At 35.9% G+C, this 20,488-nt stretch overlaps 4 protein-coding genes across 4 annotated transcripts; 2 read left to right on the top strand and 2 right to left on the bottom strand.

Moving 5' to 3' along the window:
* Positions 1-1,263: 1,263 nt before the first annotated feature.
* LOC137044754 (hemoglobin subunit alpha) lies at positions 1,264-2,137 on the bottom strand. Its single transcript, XM_067421022.1, has 3 exons — positions 1,978-2,137; positions 1,603-1,810; positions 1,264-1,492 (listed from the first exon to the last, which is right to left on the bottom strand). The coding sequence occupies exons 1-3, from the start codon at positions 2,070-2,072 to the stop codon at positions 1,364-1,366; spliced, it is 432 nt and encodes a 143-aa protein (XP_067277123.1). The 5' UTR covers positions 2,073-2,137; the 3' UTR covers positions 1,264-1,363.
* A 1,223-nt stretch (positions 2,138-3,360) lies between these two features.
* LOC137044763 (hemoglobin subunit beta) lies at positions 3,361-4,226 on the top strand. The gene is made up of 3 exons (XM_067421032.1): positions 3,361-3,519; positions 3,625-3,847; positions 3,993-4,226. Exons 1-3 carry the CDS (start codon positions 3,428-3,430, stop codon positions 4,122-4,124), a joined length of 447 nt encoding a protein of 148 aa, XP_067277133.1. The 5' UTR covers positions 3,361-3,427; the 3' UTR covers positions 4,125-4,226.
* A 12,516-nt stretch (positions 4,227-16,742) lies between these two features.
* Positions 16,743-17,615, bottom strand: hbaa2 (hemoglobin, alpha adult 2). The gene is made up of 3 exons (XM_067421046.1): positions 17,466-17,615; positions 17,156-17,363; positions 16,743-16,961 (listed from the first exon to the last, which is right to left on the bottom strand). The coding sequence occupies exons 1-3, from the start codon at positions 17,558-17,560 to the stop codon at positions 16,833-16,835; spliced, it is 432 nt and encodes a 143-aa protein (XP_067277147.1). The 5' UTR covers positions 17,561-17,615; the 3' UTR covers positions 16,743-16,832.
* A 1,239-nt stretch (positions 17,616-18,854) lies between these two features.
* On the top strand, positions 18,855-19,667 carry hbba2 (hemoglobin, beta adult 2). The gene is made up of 3 exons (XM_067421057.1): positions 18,855-19,012; positions 19,137-19,359; positions 19,452-19,667. Exons 1-3 carry the CDS (start codon positions 18,921-18,923, stop codon positions 19,578-19,580), a joined length of 444 nt encoding a protein of 147 aa, XP_067277158.1. The 5' UTR covers positions 18,855-18,920; the 3' UTR covers positions 19,581-19,667.
* The last annotated feature ends 821 nt before the right edge of the window (positions 19,668-20,488 follow it).

The raw sequence follows: 20,488 nt of genomic DNA on the forward strand, positions 1-20,488 counted from the left end.
AGGTTTAAAACATTAGCAACTGATATTTTATATTTTATATATGTCTTAAAAAATGTTATAATATATTCCCATAGCCTATTTGTCTGCTAAATCGTTTATAAATTATCTAAATAATAATACAAATAATCCCTAAACTGCTAGACGTTAATCTGTCAAATTAACAAATTAACAAAGAAACGTGCCACACGCAGTAGCCTACAAAATAGGCCTAATACATTTTTTTTCAGCCGGATCTCACGAAAATGCGTATAAATAGTACGAGTGTGAAATGTCGTGGAATGTATACGCCAAAACTCATATTGGGGTGTCTATCCCACGCTGTTTTTCGCGTGCATATACGCACCATACTTATGGCGTGTCATACATACGAACCCCCCACCCCACCACCCTCAACCTACCCAAGAGCGTGTCATATACGCCATAAAGTGCGTATGCACGCCAAAATGAGTTTTGTATGTGTGTGCAAAACGAGTGTGCAATGTCGTGGAATGTATACGCCAAAACTCATTTTTAAAACTCAATACTATTTATACGACTTTAATCATAAACTCTTGTGTTCACATTTGACTCAAGTTCATCCAGAGTCTGTTATTAGCCTATAATTATCAGTTATTCAATTTTTTGGAACTTGAAAGCCCCAGGTCCACATTCATAATGGTCGGAGAAAAACATTATTCAGAACAATTTGAAAAGTCATGCAGGTTTAATGACATTTATGTTTCGATTTAATTCTTAAAATAAAAGCTGCCTCACACTAAAATAACTACTTTTCATTGGTTTAAATGAAATAAAAGGGAACCTTTTCTGAGCATGATTTATTAATTTGTAAATGCAGTTAACATATGTATAAATATAGTTTAACAAAACTCAATTTTTCAGATCCCCAAAAATAAAGTACGCCTAACCTGAAATAGGCTTCTGTTAAACACCGTGCCTCTGTTTAAGTGATTCACACATTTTTCATGTTTAGTAGAATATTTCTGTATAGAATAACTCCCGGTATTCTTCGCACTTAGATGAGAATGCATGCCAACCAACATTATATAATCTGAGTTGACTGAATTTAACCAACAGCCCATGTGAAAGTTGCTTTCTGGAACCCCAGATGTAAGTCATTTTAAAAAAATGTTTAAGTAGGCTATCGATTGATTAAATAATTAATAACATATCGTGTAGGCTTTTACCCTGCCCAAACGGTTTGGGAACGCATTATTGACATGATCAAATAGGCTACTACAGGTTAATAGATAAAAACAAGACTCATTCAGTTCTGTGCCTTTTATTGAGAAATGTTATTCAGACATTAAGCAATGAGTTGGTTAGAGGTGCAGCACAGTGTTGTCAATGCATGCCCACTAGACGTTTAACGGTACTTCTCAGCAAGACCCAGGGCCAAGTTCTGAAAAAACTTGTCAACTGACACGTGAACTTCTGGGGTGAATTCTCCAGGGAAGAGCATGGCAATGACCACAATGACGTTGTGTGCTAAGATCTAGAGAAGGAAGAAAAAAAAAAAGACACACATTACCATGACTATTATTACAATGTCCGTGATGAGTAGGCCTATTTAAATGTAGCCTAGTGCTTTTTGGTGTAGCCTACCTTGAAGTTGGACGGGTCAACACGCAGCTTGAAAGCATGAAGTTCGCTCAGGGCGGCCAGATGTCCCGTAAGGTCGTCTAATTTTGAAATGGCCTCGCCGACTGCAGTCATGATAGTCTTGCCGTGCTTCTTCACAGGAGCAGACCCAGGGGTTAGGTCAGCCCAGTGAGAGAAGTAGGTCTTGGTCTGAGGGTAGACGGTCAGCATCCTGAAGAAGAAAATAATAATAATAATAAATTGGTTAATCTAAACAATAAAGAATGGAAATGGAATAAATAAATCAATAAACTTGCCATGTTATTTAGCAAAGTTATTAAACAAGTGTCTATATTACTCTATTGACAATCGTAACTGAAATAGGAAAACAATTCCTACCTGCCGAGGGCTTCAGCACCGATTTCATCGGATTTAGAGCTGATTTTACCCCAGACGGCCCTGATAGTAGCCTTGTCCTTATCAGAGAGACTCATCGCTGCGTCTTCTTTTTCTCAAGTTAGATAGTCTTCAGGAAAAAAAAAGATGTTGGCGAAAACGGGATGTTGTCCTAATTTTTATATAAAACTGAATATGGGCACACCCATGCAATCGATCCAAACCACACCTCTTCAACGCTTTTCTGCTGATCTCCAACCTGTGGTGTCCAATCAGAAATGTGCCAATTTTGTGCTTCTTGTTTAATGAAGATAACGATTTTCTTTCGTCATTAAACGCTTCTATGCTCCAAATATTCTATAAGCCTTTTTACCATGTGTGTGTGTGTGTTTTGTTTTCAGTTGACCATGAATAAATAATTATAGAATCATGAATAAAACGTTGTTTAAATTAACTGAACCCAAAACTGGCATTTTTTTTAAACGTTGAGAAATGGCTGAATTAAAAAAGAAATTCCAATAATTTCAAAATCATCATCAACAACTAAATATGCTTGTAAAATAATTTAATTCATATTTTCATACATTTTAATCAAAATACCCATTTGGAAAATCGTTGTGACCAAACAAACAAACAAAAAAACTTTAAAAAATATATATAATTTCAGATAATACAATTTCATCATAGTCTATTGAATGTAATAATCTTTACATAGCCTACCTATTATTCATATTATGGGTTAAAAATAAAATAATAATAATAAAATATAACTAAATAAATAAATAAAATAAAATCATAAATAAGCTAGTTGTTTTTTGTTTTGAACAAGGGAATTGACAATTTCAGCTTATTTGATTCGTATTCATAAAAAAAGAAAATGTTTAAATGTATGAATACAAACAATATAAACTAAATGACCCATTCCCTTGTTTCATTAAGATTTATACAAAATGTTTAACTCGTTTAAAATTCGCAGTTATTTTACTACACACCTGACATTCGTACATATTGAAAAAGGTTAAACTGTTATGGGATGTAGCCTATTTAACCGAAAATGTCTGTTTGTTTGTTTTAAAAACATAAACCTTTATTTTTCACCCTAATTGTGGGTCATATTTCGGGGATGTAATGCATGATCATTATGGGCACGACCAAAATTCGTTTAGCATAAATTTGATATATATATATATATATTTTTTTTTTTTTTAAAGGAAAAAAAAAAGCTTGCTCATGTTTAAGACATCTTTTACAAAACAACTTTTTGGAAAGGGTCCGATCAGTGAGGTCCAGGCACGTGTGCGTCACCTGCTGACAGAAATCATCCAATAAGATATTGCATATTTTAATGGGCGGAGACGTCACACATCAATAAATTGTACTTCGGTTTCTGAATTTCTACTAGTGATTCCTGTTTGACTTAAGCAAGCACCGAAGGACATCCTAAAGCGTAAACATGGTTGAGTGGACAGACGCTGAGCGAAGTGCCATCGCTAATCTGTGGGGAAAGATCAATACAGACGAAATCGGACCTCAGGCCTTGGCCAGGTATAGCCTACTAACTGCATCAGATTCGTTATAGACGCATTCTGTAAGGTGTCTGTCTGCTAGGCAGTTTGTTGAATGCTTTCTCAATACTTCTGTTCTTTTAAGGTGTCTGATCGTTTATCCCTGGACTCAGCGATATTTCGCGTCCTTTGGCAACCTGTCAAGCCCCGCTGCAATCATGGGTAACGCCAAGGTGGCAGCTCACGGCAGGACTGTGATGGGAGGTCTGGAGAGAGCCATCAAGAACATGGACAACATCAAGGCCACCTATGCCCCGCTCAGTGTGATGCACTCTGAGAGACTGCATGTGGATCCAGATAACTTCAGGGTAGGTTTGAGCAAATTAAAGCAATATCCGACATGGTGTAGCCTAACTACAAGCTATAGAAACCAGTTGTGCTCATATGTTATCGAGAGAAAAAACAAAAACAAAAAAACAACAACTGCCACTTAATAGATCTATTGCTCTACAGGTTCTCGCTGATTGCCTCACCGTATGCATTGCCATGAAGTTCGGCCCCTCTGGTTTCAATGCTGACGTCCAGGAGGCTTGGCAGAAGTTTCTGTCTGTTTGCGTGTCCGCTCTGGGCAGACAGTACCATTAGAGTCTCATCACCAATGAACACCAGCTGTATTACAGAAGATCGCACAGCGCGGAGCCGATCTAACTCTTATACAATAAGATCAATAAAATAATGCTAAAAACACTTTGTTGTTTTCTCCCATTTACTCCACACAACACACTGACTATAGTCTATGACCAGAATTATAAACTCTTAGAAATACAAATTCTTCACTTGAGAAAAGAAAGGTTATGTTGTAGGCTTTCTTAACCATTTTAGTGAGTTTTTCGACAATGACCTAATGCGTCAGCAATTTATTATCCTACAAATAAGCCTTCCAAAGACAGTTGTGATAGATTTGCAGAATGTGGGTGTTAACCGCTTGAATTCATTGATAAAAGAAATTAAATTTATCGCAACCTCCAGTGGCTGCATCAAAATAAGCTGGTTCTTATCTATTTTTAGTACATTTTTATTAGTCAGTTTCTTTTTGCAATTTATTTTAATACGAGAAAAAAACATTATAGCATATGTTAGGCTACTTGAACTATATTTTAGCAGGAAATAAGAGGAAGAGTAACTGCTAAATCTTTGCTTATGATTTACAATTAATATTGTCATCACTTTAAATAATATCCAAATAAAAAACATCCTATATTATAGAACAATATTTATATATATATTTAATTTATTTTTAATGTATTCTTTGTTTCCCCACGTGTTCATATATATATATATATATATATATAGGCCCTTCTCAAAAAAATAGCATATTGTGATAAAGTTCATTATTTTCCATAATGTAATGATAAAAATTAAACTTTTTTTAGATTCATTGCACACCAACTGAAATATTTCAGGTCTTTTATTGTTTTAATACTGATGATTTTGGCCTACAGCTCATGAAAACCCAAAATTACTCAAAAAATTAGCATATTTCATCCGACCAATAAAAGAAAAGTGTTTTTAATACAAAAAAAGTCAACCTTCAAATAATTATGTTCAGTTATGCACTCAATTCTTGGTCGGGAATCCTTTTGCAGAAATGACTACTTCAATGCGGCGTGGCATGGAGGCGATCAGCCTGTGGCACTGCTGAGGTGTTATGGAGGCCCAGGATGCTTCGATAGCGGCCTTAAGCTCATCCAGAGCGTTGGGTCTTGAGTCTCTCAACTTTCTCTTCACAATATCCCACAGATTCTCTATGGGGTTCAGGTCAGGAGAGTTGGCAGGCCAATTGAGCACAGTAATACCATGGTCAGTAAACCATTTACCAGTGGTTTTGGCACTGTGAGCAGGTGCCAGGTCGTGCTGAAAAACCAAATCTTCATCTCCATAAAGCTTTTCAGCAGATGGAAGCATGAAGTGCTCAGAAATCTCTTGATAGCTAGCTGCATTGACCCTGCCCTTGATAAAACACAGTGGACCAACACCAGCAGCTGACATGGCACCCCAGACCATCACTGACTGTGGGTACTTGACACTGGACTTCAGGCATTTTGGCATTTCCTTCTCCCCAGTCTTCCTCCAGACTCTGGCACCTTGATTTTCGAATGACATGCAAAATTTGCTTTCATCCGAAAAAAGTACTTTGGACCACTGAGCAACAGTCCAGTGCTGCTTCTCTGTAGCCCAAAAGTGGCTTGACCTGGGGAATGCAGCACCTGTAGCCCATTTCCTGCACACGCCTGGGCACGGTGGCTCTGGATGTTTCTACTCCAGACTCAGTCCACTTCTTCCGCAGGTCCCCCAAGGTCTGGAATCGGTCCTTCTCCACCCAATCTTCCTCAGGGTCCGGTCAGCTCTTCTCGTTGTGCAGCGTTTTTTGCCACACTTTCCTTCCCACAGACTTCCCACTGAGGTGCCTTGATACAGCACTCTGGGAACAGCCTATTCGTTCAGAAATTTCTTTCTGTGTCTTAACCTCTCGCTTGAGGGTGTCAATGATGGCCTTCTGGACAGCAGTCAGGTCGGCAGTCTTACCCATGATTTCAGTTTTGAGTAATGAACCAGGCTGGGAGTTTTTAAAAGCCTCAGGAATCTTTTGCAGATGTTTAGAGTTAATCAGTTGATTCAGATGATTAGGTTAAGAGCTTGTTAGAGAACCTTTTCATGATATGCTAATTCTTTGAGACAGGAATTTTGGGTTTTCATGAGCTGTATGTCAAAATCATCAGTATTAAAACAATAAAAGACCTGAAAAAATATATGAAAGTTTAATTTTTATCATTACATTATGGAAAATAATGAACTTTATCATAATGTGCAAATTTTTTTAGAAATGTTTTTCTTAAATAGAAGAACATGTGGGGAAACAAAGAATACATTACAAATAAATTACAATATACATAAATACAGTACAGGCCAAAAGCTTGGACACATTAATATTTGAGATTTTTTTGAAAGAAATTTCATCAAGCTCATCAAGCCTGTGTTTATTTGATCAAACAAACAGAAAAAAAGTAATATTGTGATGTATTATTAGAATTTAAAATAATTGGTTTTCAATTTATTATACTTTAAATGATCATTTATTTCTGTGATGCAGAGCTGAATTTTCAGGATCATTCCCCCAGTCTTCAGTGTCACGTGATCGTTCAGAAATCATTCTAATATGATTCATTTTTAAAGTTGGAAACAGTTCTGCTGCTTAATATCTTTTCATAACCTGTGATGCTTTTTTATAATACTTTGATGAATAAAAAGTAAAAAATAAAAACAAAAATAACAAAAAAGAAGCAAATGTTTTAAAAATAGAAATCTTTTGTAACAACAACAATATACAATACTGGTCAGTAATTTGGGGTCAGTAATTTTTTTTTAAAAATAAATCAATAATTTTATTCAGCAAGGATGTGTTAAATTAATTAAAAAAATTATAGTAAAGGAGATTTATATGTTTTGAAAATATGTTTTTATTTTGAATAAATTCAGTTCTTTTGAACCTTTTATTCATCAAATATATTAGGCAGCAGAACTGTTTCCAACACTCAGAATAAATCAGAATATGAGAATGATTTCTGAAGGATCATGTAATAGACATGATGGATGTCAAGTGACACTGAAGACTGGAGTGACGATCCTGAAAATTCAGCTTTGCATCATAGAAATAAATTATAATTTAAAGTATAATAAATTGAAAACCAAATATTTTAAATTGTAATATCACAATATTACACATATTTTCTGTATTTTTGATCAAATAAATGCAGGCTTGATGAGCAGAATAAACTTCTTTCAAAAACATTACAAATAGTAATGTGTCCAAACTTTTGGCCTGTACTGTATATATAAACCAAGAACTTATATTGTGTAATTCCAGAAGGCCAATTTTAATTATGAGCTATTTTGCCATAAAATAAAAATAAAAATTACAATATGCATAATAAGGTATCAGAATCAGTTTAACTGTGTAGCACTAAGTTTAACACCTCTTCTTCGAGTTAACTCTAACTGATGTCTAGGTAAGGTTAGGTGTAAGGGAAGTGAAAACTGTTTAATGACAAGTGTAACTACAGAAATTATTTACAGACGTAATTACATGCAGGTATTTTTACAATAAGTGCATTGTATCAAATGAATAATTAAAATGTTAGTAGTTAAGGCCACCTAAAGTGGGTCCATAATTTAATGTTCAAGTAAGCAGAACTTGTAGATTTTTTTTTTTTGTACTCTTTGTACTTATGTACATTTTAATTGCACTTAAATGTAAATATTTATGTAACTAATTTATATAACTAATCATTTTTTATTTTGCTCTCCCTTTTGAGTGTCATGCACAAAACATGAAGTAAATTCCAGCCCAGTTTCAGTTAGGTTTTTCAGATTACTTAAAGGTGCCCTAGAATAGGTTGAAACAATATGTTAAATTGTTCTCTGATATCTACATAGAGGGTATGTGGCTTATTTAAGGGCAAATATTGTCCAGATACAGTTTTACAGGTCCATTTACAACCCTAGAAATTGTGCCTAGGATGTAATGCTCTGTTTTTATCCTCCTTATTTGGAAGAGCCATGAATATTAATATTAAACTCTGCTCTGATTGGCTTATTTCAGCAGCTCACAGCACAGCAGTTCAGCTGTTCAGGGAAGTGAGTCCTGACCATCCTGACAGAACACAGACCAACTGAATGACACTTTAAGCATCTCAAATGGAGATTGATAAAATGCAGCCTACTTGTTTATTGGTGTTTTCAGATCATCTGCGTGCGAGAAAGAGCTTGTGTGCTTGTGGTTGCTAGATTTCAGTAATTTAAATCCCCCAAACAGAGCTTTTCTGTGAAAAGTATACTTTCCCAGCCGGATCTCACGAAAATGTGTAACGTTCTAGTACGACTGTGCAATGTTGTGGAATGTATACGCCAAAACTCATTTTCGTGTGCATATGATGCGCTGTTTTATATGGCATAAAGTGCGTATCATATGCTCGCGAAAAACAGCATGGGCACGCCAAAATTGAGTTTTGGCGTATACATTCCACGACATTGCACACTCGTACTATTTATACGCATTTACATGTGATCGGGCTGACTATCCAGTGTTTTACCTAAAAATATCCAATCTGGCAACCATATGCACGCGAGCTCTCTCTCGCAAGCGGATGATCTTAAAACACCAATAAACAAGTAAGCTGCATTTCAGCAATCTCCATTTGAGATGTTTTGCTTAAAGTGTCATTCAGTCTACATTTTAGACTGGTCTTTTTTTGTCAACGATATTGCATGTTTACATAACGTTAGTCACAATGTGGGCTAAGGTTACGCAGTGACTGTGATGTACTCTGAACAAGCATGCGAAAACATCATAGGCCTACTTCAGTTCTCAAAAATATAAATATATAACTTCTATTTTTACTAAATGAATAGTCTTTTTGACTTAAATGGTGGAAAGGTGACGTTTGCTAGAAGGATCGAGTGAACGATCTGTAAGCAAAGTATCTAACGTTACGGTTGTATTTTGTAATATAAAATAATATTACCCTTTGTCATTAGACACACTATTTAGTTTTGTATGGTACTTGGTGTTTCCTGTTGTTACTGTACTAGCATCTTGCGTCATCTAGACAATGCAGTCTCCCTAAGAAACTTTCAATTTAATCAGAAATTGTTTAAACAGTCAATAAGTGGATAAAACCACTACTTACTGCTTGCAGGAATACAGTTGCCACTTTCTTCAGTTTAAGACGCTGAGCGAAGCTTGCTTGAAATGGGCCGAACAAAAAAACTATTTTGAAATTGTTGTGGTATCGGATTATAATAAACATCAACCATGACTGCTGACATATAAAAAGTCCTCGTCTCCTGCACAGCCTGTACATGTCGTGTGTCATGAGAGCTGTTTTCGCAATCCTCGAATGTCGCATGTTTGTCTGCAGTCTCGATGATGGCTGCGTCAGTTTGGCCAGACAATTACCATGTTTAGACAGATGCAAATGTTGGGGCATTAAATGCTTCGCATGATCCCCAACGCTTGCGTCATGGTTGGGTTTATGTCGAGAAGCACTTATTTTTCTTTGGTGTTTTTGATTTACAAGATTTGAAGGAGGAGGCAATGGTGTTTGAGACTCACAGTATGTGATGTCCATGTACTGACCTCTTATTATTCACTATGGCAAGGTTAATTCAATTTTTCATTCTAGGGCACCTTTAAAATGTGTCAGTTTTGTGAACTCAAAAATAGAAAATTCTAAATACTCATAAAACTTTATTTATTTGAACTAATTTGTTTAATTTGAGTTGGCTTAGGGTTGTGATGCAAGAATGCAAGTATTTGGTAGATTTACACTGGTGACCAATCTACCAAATACTCGCAATGTTAAAAGTTAGGCCACTTGTCCATTAAAAGCCTACTGTAAAAGCTATAAAACGTGTTTGTTTTACTACCAATGACAAGCCATGACAACCACGGAAACAATAAACAGCAGCTGGAAATGTATGGATTATATTGTCACTGTCATTAAAAAAAAATCAATCTACTGTATTCAGAAACCTCCGAAATAGTAGACAATACTTTTTATACACTGGATAGAGAAGAAAAGGGTGGCAACACCTAAAGGGTCTACAAATGAATTTGCATTATTGCAGTAGCACAATTAGCTATTAAAATACATGACATATATGCTAAGATAAACACTGCCCCATGCAGTGAATATTAACAAATTATTTAAATATCATTTTAAAGTTTGCTTATTTGTTAGGCTAATATCAATCCGTATTTAGAGATTGAGACTGTAATGATAGCAGGCCTTCTAGAGATATCAAAACAAAATTTGCTTTAAACTATAATTAATTAATTAATATTTAAACTAAAAAATACAGAAAATAAATGCACTTTTTTTAAAATAATAGAGTACTTTTTTCAATGTTAACATCTCCATTTAATATAGCATATGCACTTTTGCAGTACTATACTAAAAGTAAATAAGAAGTAAAATACACAAACATTTATAATTAATAATAATGTTATTATATTACAAATATAATAACCTATTGAAATCGTTGGCGTTCCTATTATTATTATTATTATTATTCCGCTCTTGAGTCTATGGCAGCCCATAGAACCATATGGTAAAAAGTTGTGAAATTTGGCACACAGATAGAGGATAGTCCCAACTGTCACTATAGCAAATTTTGAGTCTCCAACTCAATCCCTCTAGCGCCACCTCCTGTCCAAAGTTGCACTTATGATTATGCTAATAACTTTTGAACCATAAGGGTTAGAAACAAAATTCTTTTTTCCCTTGATTCCTTGGCTCAAGCTGATTGCACCATATGACGTCATTTTCCGTCATGAAAATTTTCCCGCCATTTTGAATTTTCCGAAAAAGCTACTTTTCGAACACCTCCTAGGCTGTTGCTCTGATTTTCACGAAAATTGAACCAGATCATCTTCAGACCATGCCAACAAAAAGTTATTAAACTCAAGTTGATTTGTCGAATCGTTTTTGATAAATGCGGAAACAAATTTTACGTAGCAGTTGCAAAAATACTCTTAAGGCTGTATTTCTGCAATGCTTTATCGATTTCAACCCAAACTTGGTACATGTCATCACGAGCATGACTTGAAGTGATCTGCAGTATTTCGGTGCAGTGCTACCTACTGGTCCGGAGATACAAAAAATGGCTATTTTGGCTTAGAACTTCTGATGGGTTTTTTCTGATTATCATCATCCTGAGTCGATAAATATCCAATTATCCCATATCACCCATTTTTGGCATCGGCCATTTTGAATTTTGTCTAAAAATGCTGTATTTCACAAATGTATTAGCATATCGTTAAGAAACTTGTTATGTGTCTTTTGCACCATGCCCTGAAGGTGCTCAAAAAGTTGCCACCTTGTGGTCAAAATGTATAACAAAATTTACTCAAAAGCTAATAACTTTTGAATAAATTAACCTATTATGATGAAACTGGTCATAATACATTCCTTGGCTACTGCTGAGAACATAGATGTCAGTTTTGCCATATTTGGTAAAACGTCCTCTCCTCCATTTTGTTATTAGTTAAAAACCTACTTTTTCAAACTCCTCCTAGGCCGTTTGTCCGATTTTCACCACAATTGAATCTTCAGACCATCCCGACACAAAGTTATTGATTTCACATCAACAGATTAAATAGTTTTTGTTTAACACAGCGACGAAGCTAAGGCATGATGCCAAAATGACTCTTAAGGTTGTATCTCTGCAATGTTTTGGCATATTGACAGCAAACTGTGCATGTGTCATTGTCACCTCACCCTGACCACACCACATTAATTTGGTCATAGCGCCACCTATTGGTAAAAAGTGATACATTATTTAAAAAAATAATAATAATTTTTGACTTTATGTATAAGTATATATATTTTTTGCCTCAGCTTATGTTAATAGGTCTTTTATGGTTCATTTTTGCAGCTGCTCACTCAGTCACGCTGGCATGTCTCATTTTCTTCTTTGCGCTTGGCCCTGGAATTGCTGCTTGCAGCTATATTTTACTTTTGTTTCTGAATAAATAATAGTAAGCTAATTAATGTCATTAATATCATGACACTTTTTATGGTAAGAATTTATCCAGTGACAAATAAAATAAAAAAGTGATGAGATTTTGAATGTATGGATGAGAAAAGTACATACATTTACACCATTTAGAAAACGCTTTTATCCAAGCGACTTACAAGTGAGGAGAGCAACAGAAGCAAACAAACAAGGGCAACAGCCTGCAAGTGCTGGAACAAGCCTCAGTTAATCTAGCGCAGTACACATAGTACAGTACACATACACTTCTTTTTAAACAAACAAAAACAAACAGAACATTTAATTGGATAGTTAAGTGCTAGTCTTTATTGGTCAGGTGCTGCTGTAAAAAGATGCATCTTAAGATGTTTTTTGAAAATGGCTACAGACTCGGCTACTGGACTAATCAAAGTAGTTCTAAAATATATTTTGATCAGACAGGCGACTGACATTGCCAAAAGTTTTGGGACGTCTGCCTTTGGGTTGGGTTGGCCTTTACATGCACATGAACTTTAAGGACATCCCATTCTTACTCGATAAAAACAATTACAGCTTCAACTTTTCTGGGAAGGCTTTCCATAAGGTTTAGGATTTATGTTTATGGTCATTTTTCTTCTAGAAGAGAATTTGTGAGGTCAGACACTGATGCTGGTCAAGTTGGTCTCCGCTCTAATTCATCCCAAAGGTATTCTATCAGGTTGAGGTCAGGCCAGTCAAGTTCCTCCACACCAAACTCACTCATCCATATCTTTGAGTGTGCAGTCATGTTGGAAAAGGAAGGGGCCATCCCCAATCTGTTCCCATAAAGTTGGGAGCATGAATTTGTCCAACATGTCTTGGTATTCCTTTCACTGGAACTTGTCACGCCCTCACAGTCATCAGACACTGCCCCGCCCACTCGTTCACTATCACCGGCTTCCTGAACACCTGGGCACCATCACCAGCAACACTACATAAGCACTCCTCACCTTCACACTCACTGTCTGGTCTTACACCGATCCAACCTCGACTACCCGAAGCCCTCACCTGCCATCATCTTCGTCTCCATCGTCATCATCCTCTTCGTCTTCACCATCATCGTCCTTCGTTTGAGTGTCACCACCCTATTAAGTAATAGCTGTGCCCGCAACCTCTGTGAATAAACTTTGCACTTGCACTAATCCATCTGTGTCCTCGTCTGTGTCTGACAGAACTAAGGGACCAAGCCAAACCCCTGAAAAACAACCCCACATCAACAACCCCCCACCAAACAACCCCCCACCAAACTACACTTGGCACAATGCAATCAGGCAAGTACAGTACGGCTGCGCAAAAAGTTCTGCATGCACACTATGCACCTCAGACTCCGCTCTGTAATTTTACGTGGCCTGCTGTTGTCCATAATTGGTTTCACTTTGTTATAATATAATAATCAGACATAATAATCAGAATGAACAAATACAAACTCAAAAACATACCCAACTGAAACACGGGGAAACTAAAGACAGAGACATGACAATGATCCGACAAAGACTGAAACACAAGGAGCTTAATTAGGAAGGGAAGAAATCAAGAGGGAACAGGTGGGACAAATGAAACCAATAATGAGATAACAAGGGCGGAGGGATCTAACAGAGACAGGAGCACATGCTCAACATAACAAAACCCACATGTGCACACAAGACAGGACAGGCATGTGACAAAATTAATGCAATACATTTCTGTAAAGTTTAAAAAAGTTGCCTTTACAACGCTGGAGGAGTACCAAAATACAACAAATACAATTTGTATAAAACAATAATAATAATAATAAAATATTTCACAGTGTCAAAACTATACAGTGCTGCTAACTTTAAAAAACAGAGAACAGCAGTGTAGAAGATAGCTAAGCATTTAAATCTCCTCTGTAAAAGCTTTATGAGGCATACATTGTCCTCACTTTAGATGAGCTAAAAAAATTGTTAACTGACAACTAAGTTTTATAACTTCCTGAATCATGAATTACAGTAGGAATGCATGTTAATTAAGCATTTATAACACACTAGGTAACTGTCTAAATAATAAGATACATAAATGTACATTGAAATAGTTTATTAATCATTTACTTATACTATATAACCACTGACAATTCCTAAATAACTGGTTTGTAAATAATGTAATAATTAATTTAGAAATTATATTAAAAACATTATAAATATTTGATAAATCAAGAGTAAAGCATTTATAGCTGTAAATACGCATTAAGACTTATTAAAGTCTATTAATGCTTTGTAAATTATGAATTATGAATGCTTAACTAGCAATCAGTTATTATAAACATTTCAAGACAGTATGAGCTCTGAAGTTTGTATGCTTTTGTAGAAGTCAATATACATTTTAACATTGAAATACATTGGTCATTGGTAACATGTCCACAACATTGTGAATGACAATAAAATCAGATTTAAGTCTATTTACAGAGAGTTTATTTAGAAATGTATATTTCGATAGCTTGATTGTTTTGTTTTTATTAATAAATCTCAAAAAAAAAAAAAACATGAAATATGTTAAATTAAGTGTAAATCATGTTTAGCATATTATATTATTAAATTAGAACACCATTATGTTTTGTTTGTTTTAGTTTTCTTGGACCTTCTGTTTGTTTGTGTTAGTCACATGTGTTCACTGTTCTAATTTGCTGCATTAGTCTCCATAGACATCAACCCAATCGTTCCACTCTGCTGTTGACTGAATCATTGCACTATAGACTAGCATTAAATTGTAAAACTTTACTTTGGTTCAAAAGAGATGGTTCAAAATGATTAAACAAGGGTCTTCTATATTATGCTGATTGTTTTAATTTATATATTTTTAAATATAATTTTAAGTTTCTCTCAAGTATGATTTTGGCCAGTTTGAGAAGAATTTCACTCAGTCTCTGCACTTTTTATTTTTAGGCTAGGTCTAGACCCAGACCTGGTTACAGAATCAAAGGGTGCTTCTAAAATCACTGAGGGTCGGGTGCTTTGCTTTAGTAAAGTGCAGATGTCTATAAGCAGAGTCCACCATAGCAATGTGAGAAATGTAAGATTATTTACAAGTCATCGCTTTTACTACAGTTTTTTCCCATTGCTACACTCTAAAAAATGCTGGGTTGTTTTAACCCATGTTGGGTCAAATATGGACTAACCCAGCAATTGGGTTGTTTTAACCCGGTGATAGGGTTGTTTTAATCCTGCGGTTGGGTTAAATATTTGCTTAAGACAACCCAGTCGCTGGGTTAAAACAACCCAACTGCTGAGTTAGTCCATATTTGACCCAACGCTGGGTTGTTTTTTACTCAGAATTCTTTTAGAGTGTAACACACAATTTTGCAAACTATAGGCTGGTTTTATAAAAATACTTAACACAATTCACAAAACCACACACCCAAACTGCAAAATACTTCATACATTATATGCAAAATGAAGTACTGAAACCAAAACTACATATAGCATCATCGAAATCAAACTTTTGCATTTAATGGCACACACTTCATTCATATTACCAGATTTTTGACTAACCAAATACACACTGTTGAGCATAATGCAAAGCACTCTCATCTTTAGAATGCCTTGCCATAATACTATGCCAAATATTATGTATACTATTATGCAGTTCAAGTTAAATTTTTTACAGATAAACACACATGCTGTTCAAACATTTATTATTACAATTTTCACCAAACAAGTGTATATATATTATAGTATATAACCTAATATATATTAGGTTTAGGGGCAGGGGCAGTGCAGGGGGTTTGTAAAATACAGTTTGTACAGTATAAAAACCATTACGCCTATGGAAAGTCCCCATTGAAACACTATGAGTGTGTGTGTGTGTGTGTAAGACACAAAAAGGCAAAAACAATGTGATTATTTAAATGCAAACTTTGTATAAAGTTTATTCTAAACTGTTATGTAAGATATAACAGAATACTTATATATACCATTTTACTTTAAAATGTAATGCGTGTAAACATTCCATGTGTTTTCAATGCAATGTATCTATGCACTATATTTATTTTTGGGACAAAGTGTAATGTACAAAAGACGTAAAATGGAAGTAATAAATAGGGATTTTTATGTATTGCATTTAGCCTCGAAAGCGTACCAAGATCACTCACTAAAATGCTGTTGCTTTGTTAGACCCCTCTGACATTGCGTTCGTAATTGGTTACATTACTCAAACGCTGCAAAAACACAATATGTGTGTGACGCTATCCAGAGCGAACACAAATATGCAAATACCGAATCTGTTTCGGAAATCTATTATTCTATCAACTGAGGGTGCTTTTGCTTGCTTTTGAGGGTGCTTCGTGCCTCACCCCTGGACCCATTTTTTTCTACAATTAAATAACATAATTAAGAAATCAGAAAACGAGCTTTAGCTACAGAAATCACATTTATTTTGGTTCTTGTCATCAATAACATAAATGGCTACGGATATTTTCAATCTGCTAGTCTATAAAAGAGATATAGGATTACTTGGATTACTTTCGAGCAGCCGTTAAAACATTCATAAAATGAAAAGATCCTGCTTTAAACTGCAATGTACACTGAGATTAGGTCAGCCCAGTAAAGGGTTTAAAAAGGTAAAAGTACAATCAATCATGCGACGCATCCCGTTTGCCCCTTTGGTTCATATCGTCCGTATAAAAACATAAAAGAGACGTTTTGATTATTGTATATATTTTATTGAATGCGTTTTATTTCATTATTTAGCTCTGTTTGCAGATAAACTAGAAGCCCCTGAATGATGCTCTTATCTGTATTTATCAGCGATGGCTGCAGACACACCAGCAAGAAACTTGTCCACGGCCACGTGCACTTCTGCAGTGAAGTCAACGGGGAAATGAACTGCAAGAGTGACGAGGATGTTATGGGAGAGAATCTGAAGGGAATAACACAAAACAATGAATACATCATGAATACGCACAATACGCATATTAGTTCACATCCTTGATGTCTCCTTTTGATTGAACTGAGATCTAGCTACGCCTACAACATGATGGGTGTGTCAGATTCAACACCTTCAAATAAATGGAATGAATTACTGCAAAAATAAGCTTATAGATATGATCTCACCTTGAAGTTTCCAGGGTCTACGCGCAATTTAGTGGCATGGATATCACTCAAGGCGCTCATTCCATCCACAAGATCATCCATTTTGCCCACAGCATCGGTGATGGCTGTCATCACAGTTTTGCCGTGTTTCTTCACTTGGGGAGATTCGGTAGAAAAATCAGACCAATCCGGGAAATATATTTTAGTCTGAGGGTAGACAATGAGCATTCTGTGGGAAGAAGAGAAATCCGTTTGCATTGTGTTGCGCAAAACTCTTCGACATTGATTTGTAGGCTGTCGTCAAAAGTTATTTTGAATTAAGATATATTACCTTCCCAGAGATTCTTGGCCTATGGCGTCGGACTTACTGGAGATTTTGCCCCAGAAGGCCTTGACCACGGCTTTATCCTTCGCTGTCAAACTCATTCTCGATCCTTTCCACTTCGGTATACAAGAGCAAAGTTATAGCTGGATAAGGGGTCTTTTTATAATGCGCAGTTCTGCCACACCCAGCAGCGCATCAGCTCCACCTCCCAGACTTCAGCCAACAATTACAGACGAATTTTGTCAAATAATTTAATAATTTCTTATTTTTTCAAAAATAGTGAATGGTTTTAGGCTATTTAGTTATTTATTTTAAATGAGAGAGAGAAAAGCACAGAAAATGTATGTGAATCTTTTTAGTATCATCTCACTAAACAGCCAGCTAATCAGTCCTCGAACGTAGGCGATTGCGACAACTCTATTAGGACTACAGGAAAAATTAAACAAAACAATACATTGCATTTATTGGCTGTTTTTCTTTGAAATAATAGAACTACATTTATTTTCTATTATTAAATTAACAACAGTTTTATCATTTTATTTAAAAAAAAAAATTTGCCTTAAAATTTTAAGTGCAATCATGGTTAAAAAATTTCAACTTAAATTACATTAAACTGACTTAAAATTAATATTGTATAACTTAATGATTTTTTAATTACTTGTTTTAATACTTTAATTAAAGCATGCAATGTAATCACATATGTTATAACTTATTGGTCGTGTAATTGATCAGTCTATGAGAGATGCTTCGGGTCTTTTGGGGACAACATGACACCTAAAAGGGTGGGGCAAAATAAAAAAAGAACAGGACATCCATGGTCAAGATTAAACAAATGAAGAACATTTTGAAATGGGAGGAACGGATCTGAGTGTCTAGATAAAGCAATGTGTTGACACTCCGTTTAAAAACTTGAATTAGATGTTGATGTAAAGTTCATTTTATAATAAGAATTTGCATGTCAGATCTTTCCATATACGGATTCATTTTACTAAATAGGCACTTAGCATGATTATCCACTTTGTTAAAATGTTTTTTTGTTTATTATATCCACATGTGCGTGCCTAGCTACATTTTAATATTCCAGAGTTTGGACAAATCACAAAATAAAGCCTTATGGACTCATGTGGAAAGCGCAACACAGTAGGAAAAATTACAGTGTGGTGAATTAAAAACAACAACAACAAAAACTATATTTTGCACACAACAAGGGTCGACATTTGTGATTTTGATGATTCATCCATATTTATTTTTTTTTTTGATGTAAGAAATGGGTTCCTAACCAATCTAACTTCGCAGTCTCTAATCAAAATGTAACTAGGATCGGATCCAAATACGACTATGTACGACACCAATCAGCCTCTGCGCCTGTGTGGGGCGGAGAGTGCGAGTATAAATACAAGCTGCGCTCGCATATCTACGTTCAGCAGTCCCACTTGTTGAAAAAGGAAAGAGATAATCACAATGGTGGAGTGGTCAGATTCCGAGCGCAAAACTATTGCGAGTGTCTGGGGGAAAATCAACGTCGGTGAAATCGGACCCCAATCTCTGGCAAGGTAGGCCTAATGTGAAAGCGTGTCTATAAGTAGGCTAGTTAATTTAGAAACGCATTTCGATTATTTTTTATATAGCTTATTAGAAAACTGGGTTTTATAGAGCTACATTTTTTTCATTTGACAGGGTGCTGGTTGTATATCCCTGGACTCAGAGGTATTTCGGTACCTTTGGAGACCTATCCAATGCAGCTGCAATCCTAGGCAATCCCAAGGTGGCGGCGCATGGTAAAACTGTGCTAAATGCGTTGGAAAAAGCCGTGAAGAACATGGATAACATCAAAAGCTCTTACTCCCAACTCAGCCAGCTGCACTGCGAGAAACTCAACGTCGATCCAGACAACTTTAGGGTAAATGCATTATTTCCAAAATATGAGCTTATTGAAAATGATATCAGAGACTGTTGTTGCCTAATAAATGCACGTTTTCTTGACTCACGCAGCTGTTAGCTGATTGCCTCACCATTGTCATCGCGACCGCGTTTGGACCCGCTTTCACCCCTGCAGTCCAGGCCACCTGGCAGAAGCTGCTGTCTGTAGTTGTGTCCGCTCTCAGCAGCCGTTACTTCTGAAGTCCCGCTCGAGATCCCTGCCTAAGTTCAACGATGCTTCAAATGCATTAACGATTGATTGCATTATAAATAAAGCAATCAAACAAAGGGTTGTATTGTGAGCCTTTTTATTCGTCTGGTGAATTACTTTAGCATATACTACAGCAAAATGATAGGCCTATGTGCATTTGCCATTGATTAATAATGAGCATCAACATTACAAAACGAATAAAACCTTTTTCATCATATTCAATCATTATCAGTGAAGCTTTTCACCTTGTAGTGGTTACGGATTTTCAGTTTTTAAAACTGGAAATAGTCTGGTACTAGGTTTAAGCCTGGTCTGTGAAACCGGGAGTGTCAAAATCATGCTCTTAATTTTATGGAATGCAACTTGCTCCAGCTCTGCGATTCAAGCAGCACCATATAAATGTGCAATACTGTATATATTATTGGCACATTAGGGTGGTTCAGAGTTATTGTAGCCTTATAACTCAGGTTATGACATGAGATGTTGGGCAACTATAGAATGCATGTTTTTCACACTGCCATTATAATATACACTGATTCAGGTATAGTATATCTCTATAAGAGTTTTCCTGTCGTTCTGCATGAAAGAACTTAAAGAAAAAAAGGGACACCAAGCCTAATCACATGTTGGCATGATTGTGCTGAAGGTCTCAAAAAAAAATCTCATTATGAAATAAATGTTTTTCTCTGGCACCCAATTATTGCTTGTCCTTTTCCCAAGACAACAGCTCTGAGTCGTCTTCTATAATGCCTGATGAGTTTGGAGAACACCTGACAGGAGCTCAGAGATCATTCCTTCATACAGAATATCTCCAGATCCTTCAGATTCATGTTGGTGCTTCTTCTCTTCAGTTCGCACTCATTGGGGCTGGGATGACAACGGCAGAAGCTTCATTTTG

Source organism: Pseudorasbora parva, chromosome 2 (assembly GCF_024679245.1).
Source record: "Pseudorasbora parva isolate DD20220531a chromosome 2, ASM2467924v1, whole genome shotgun sequence".
NCBI lineage: Eukaryota > Metazoa > Chordata > Actinopteri > Cypriniformes > Gobionidae > Pseudorasbora > Pseudorasbora parva.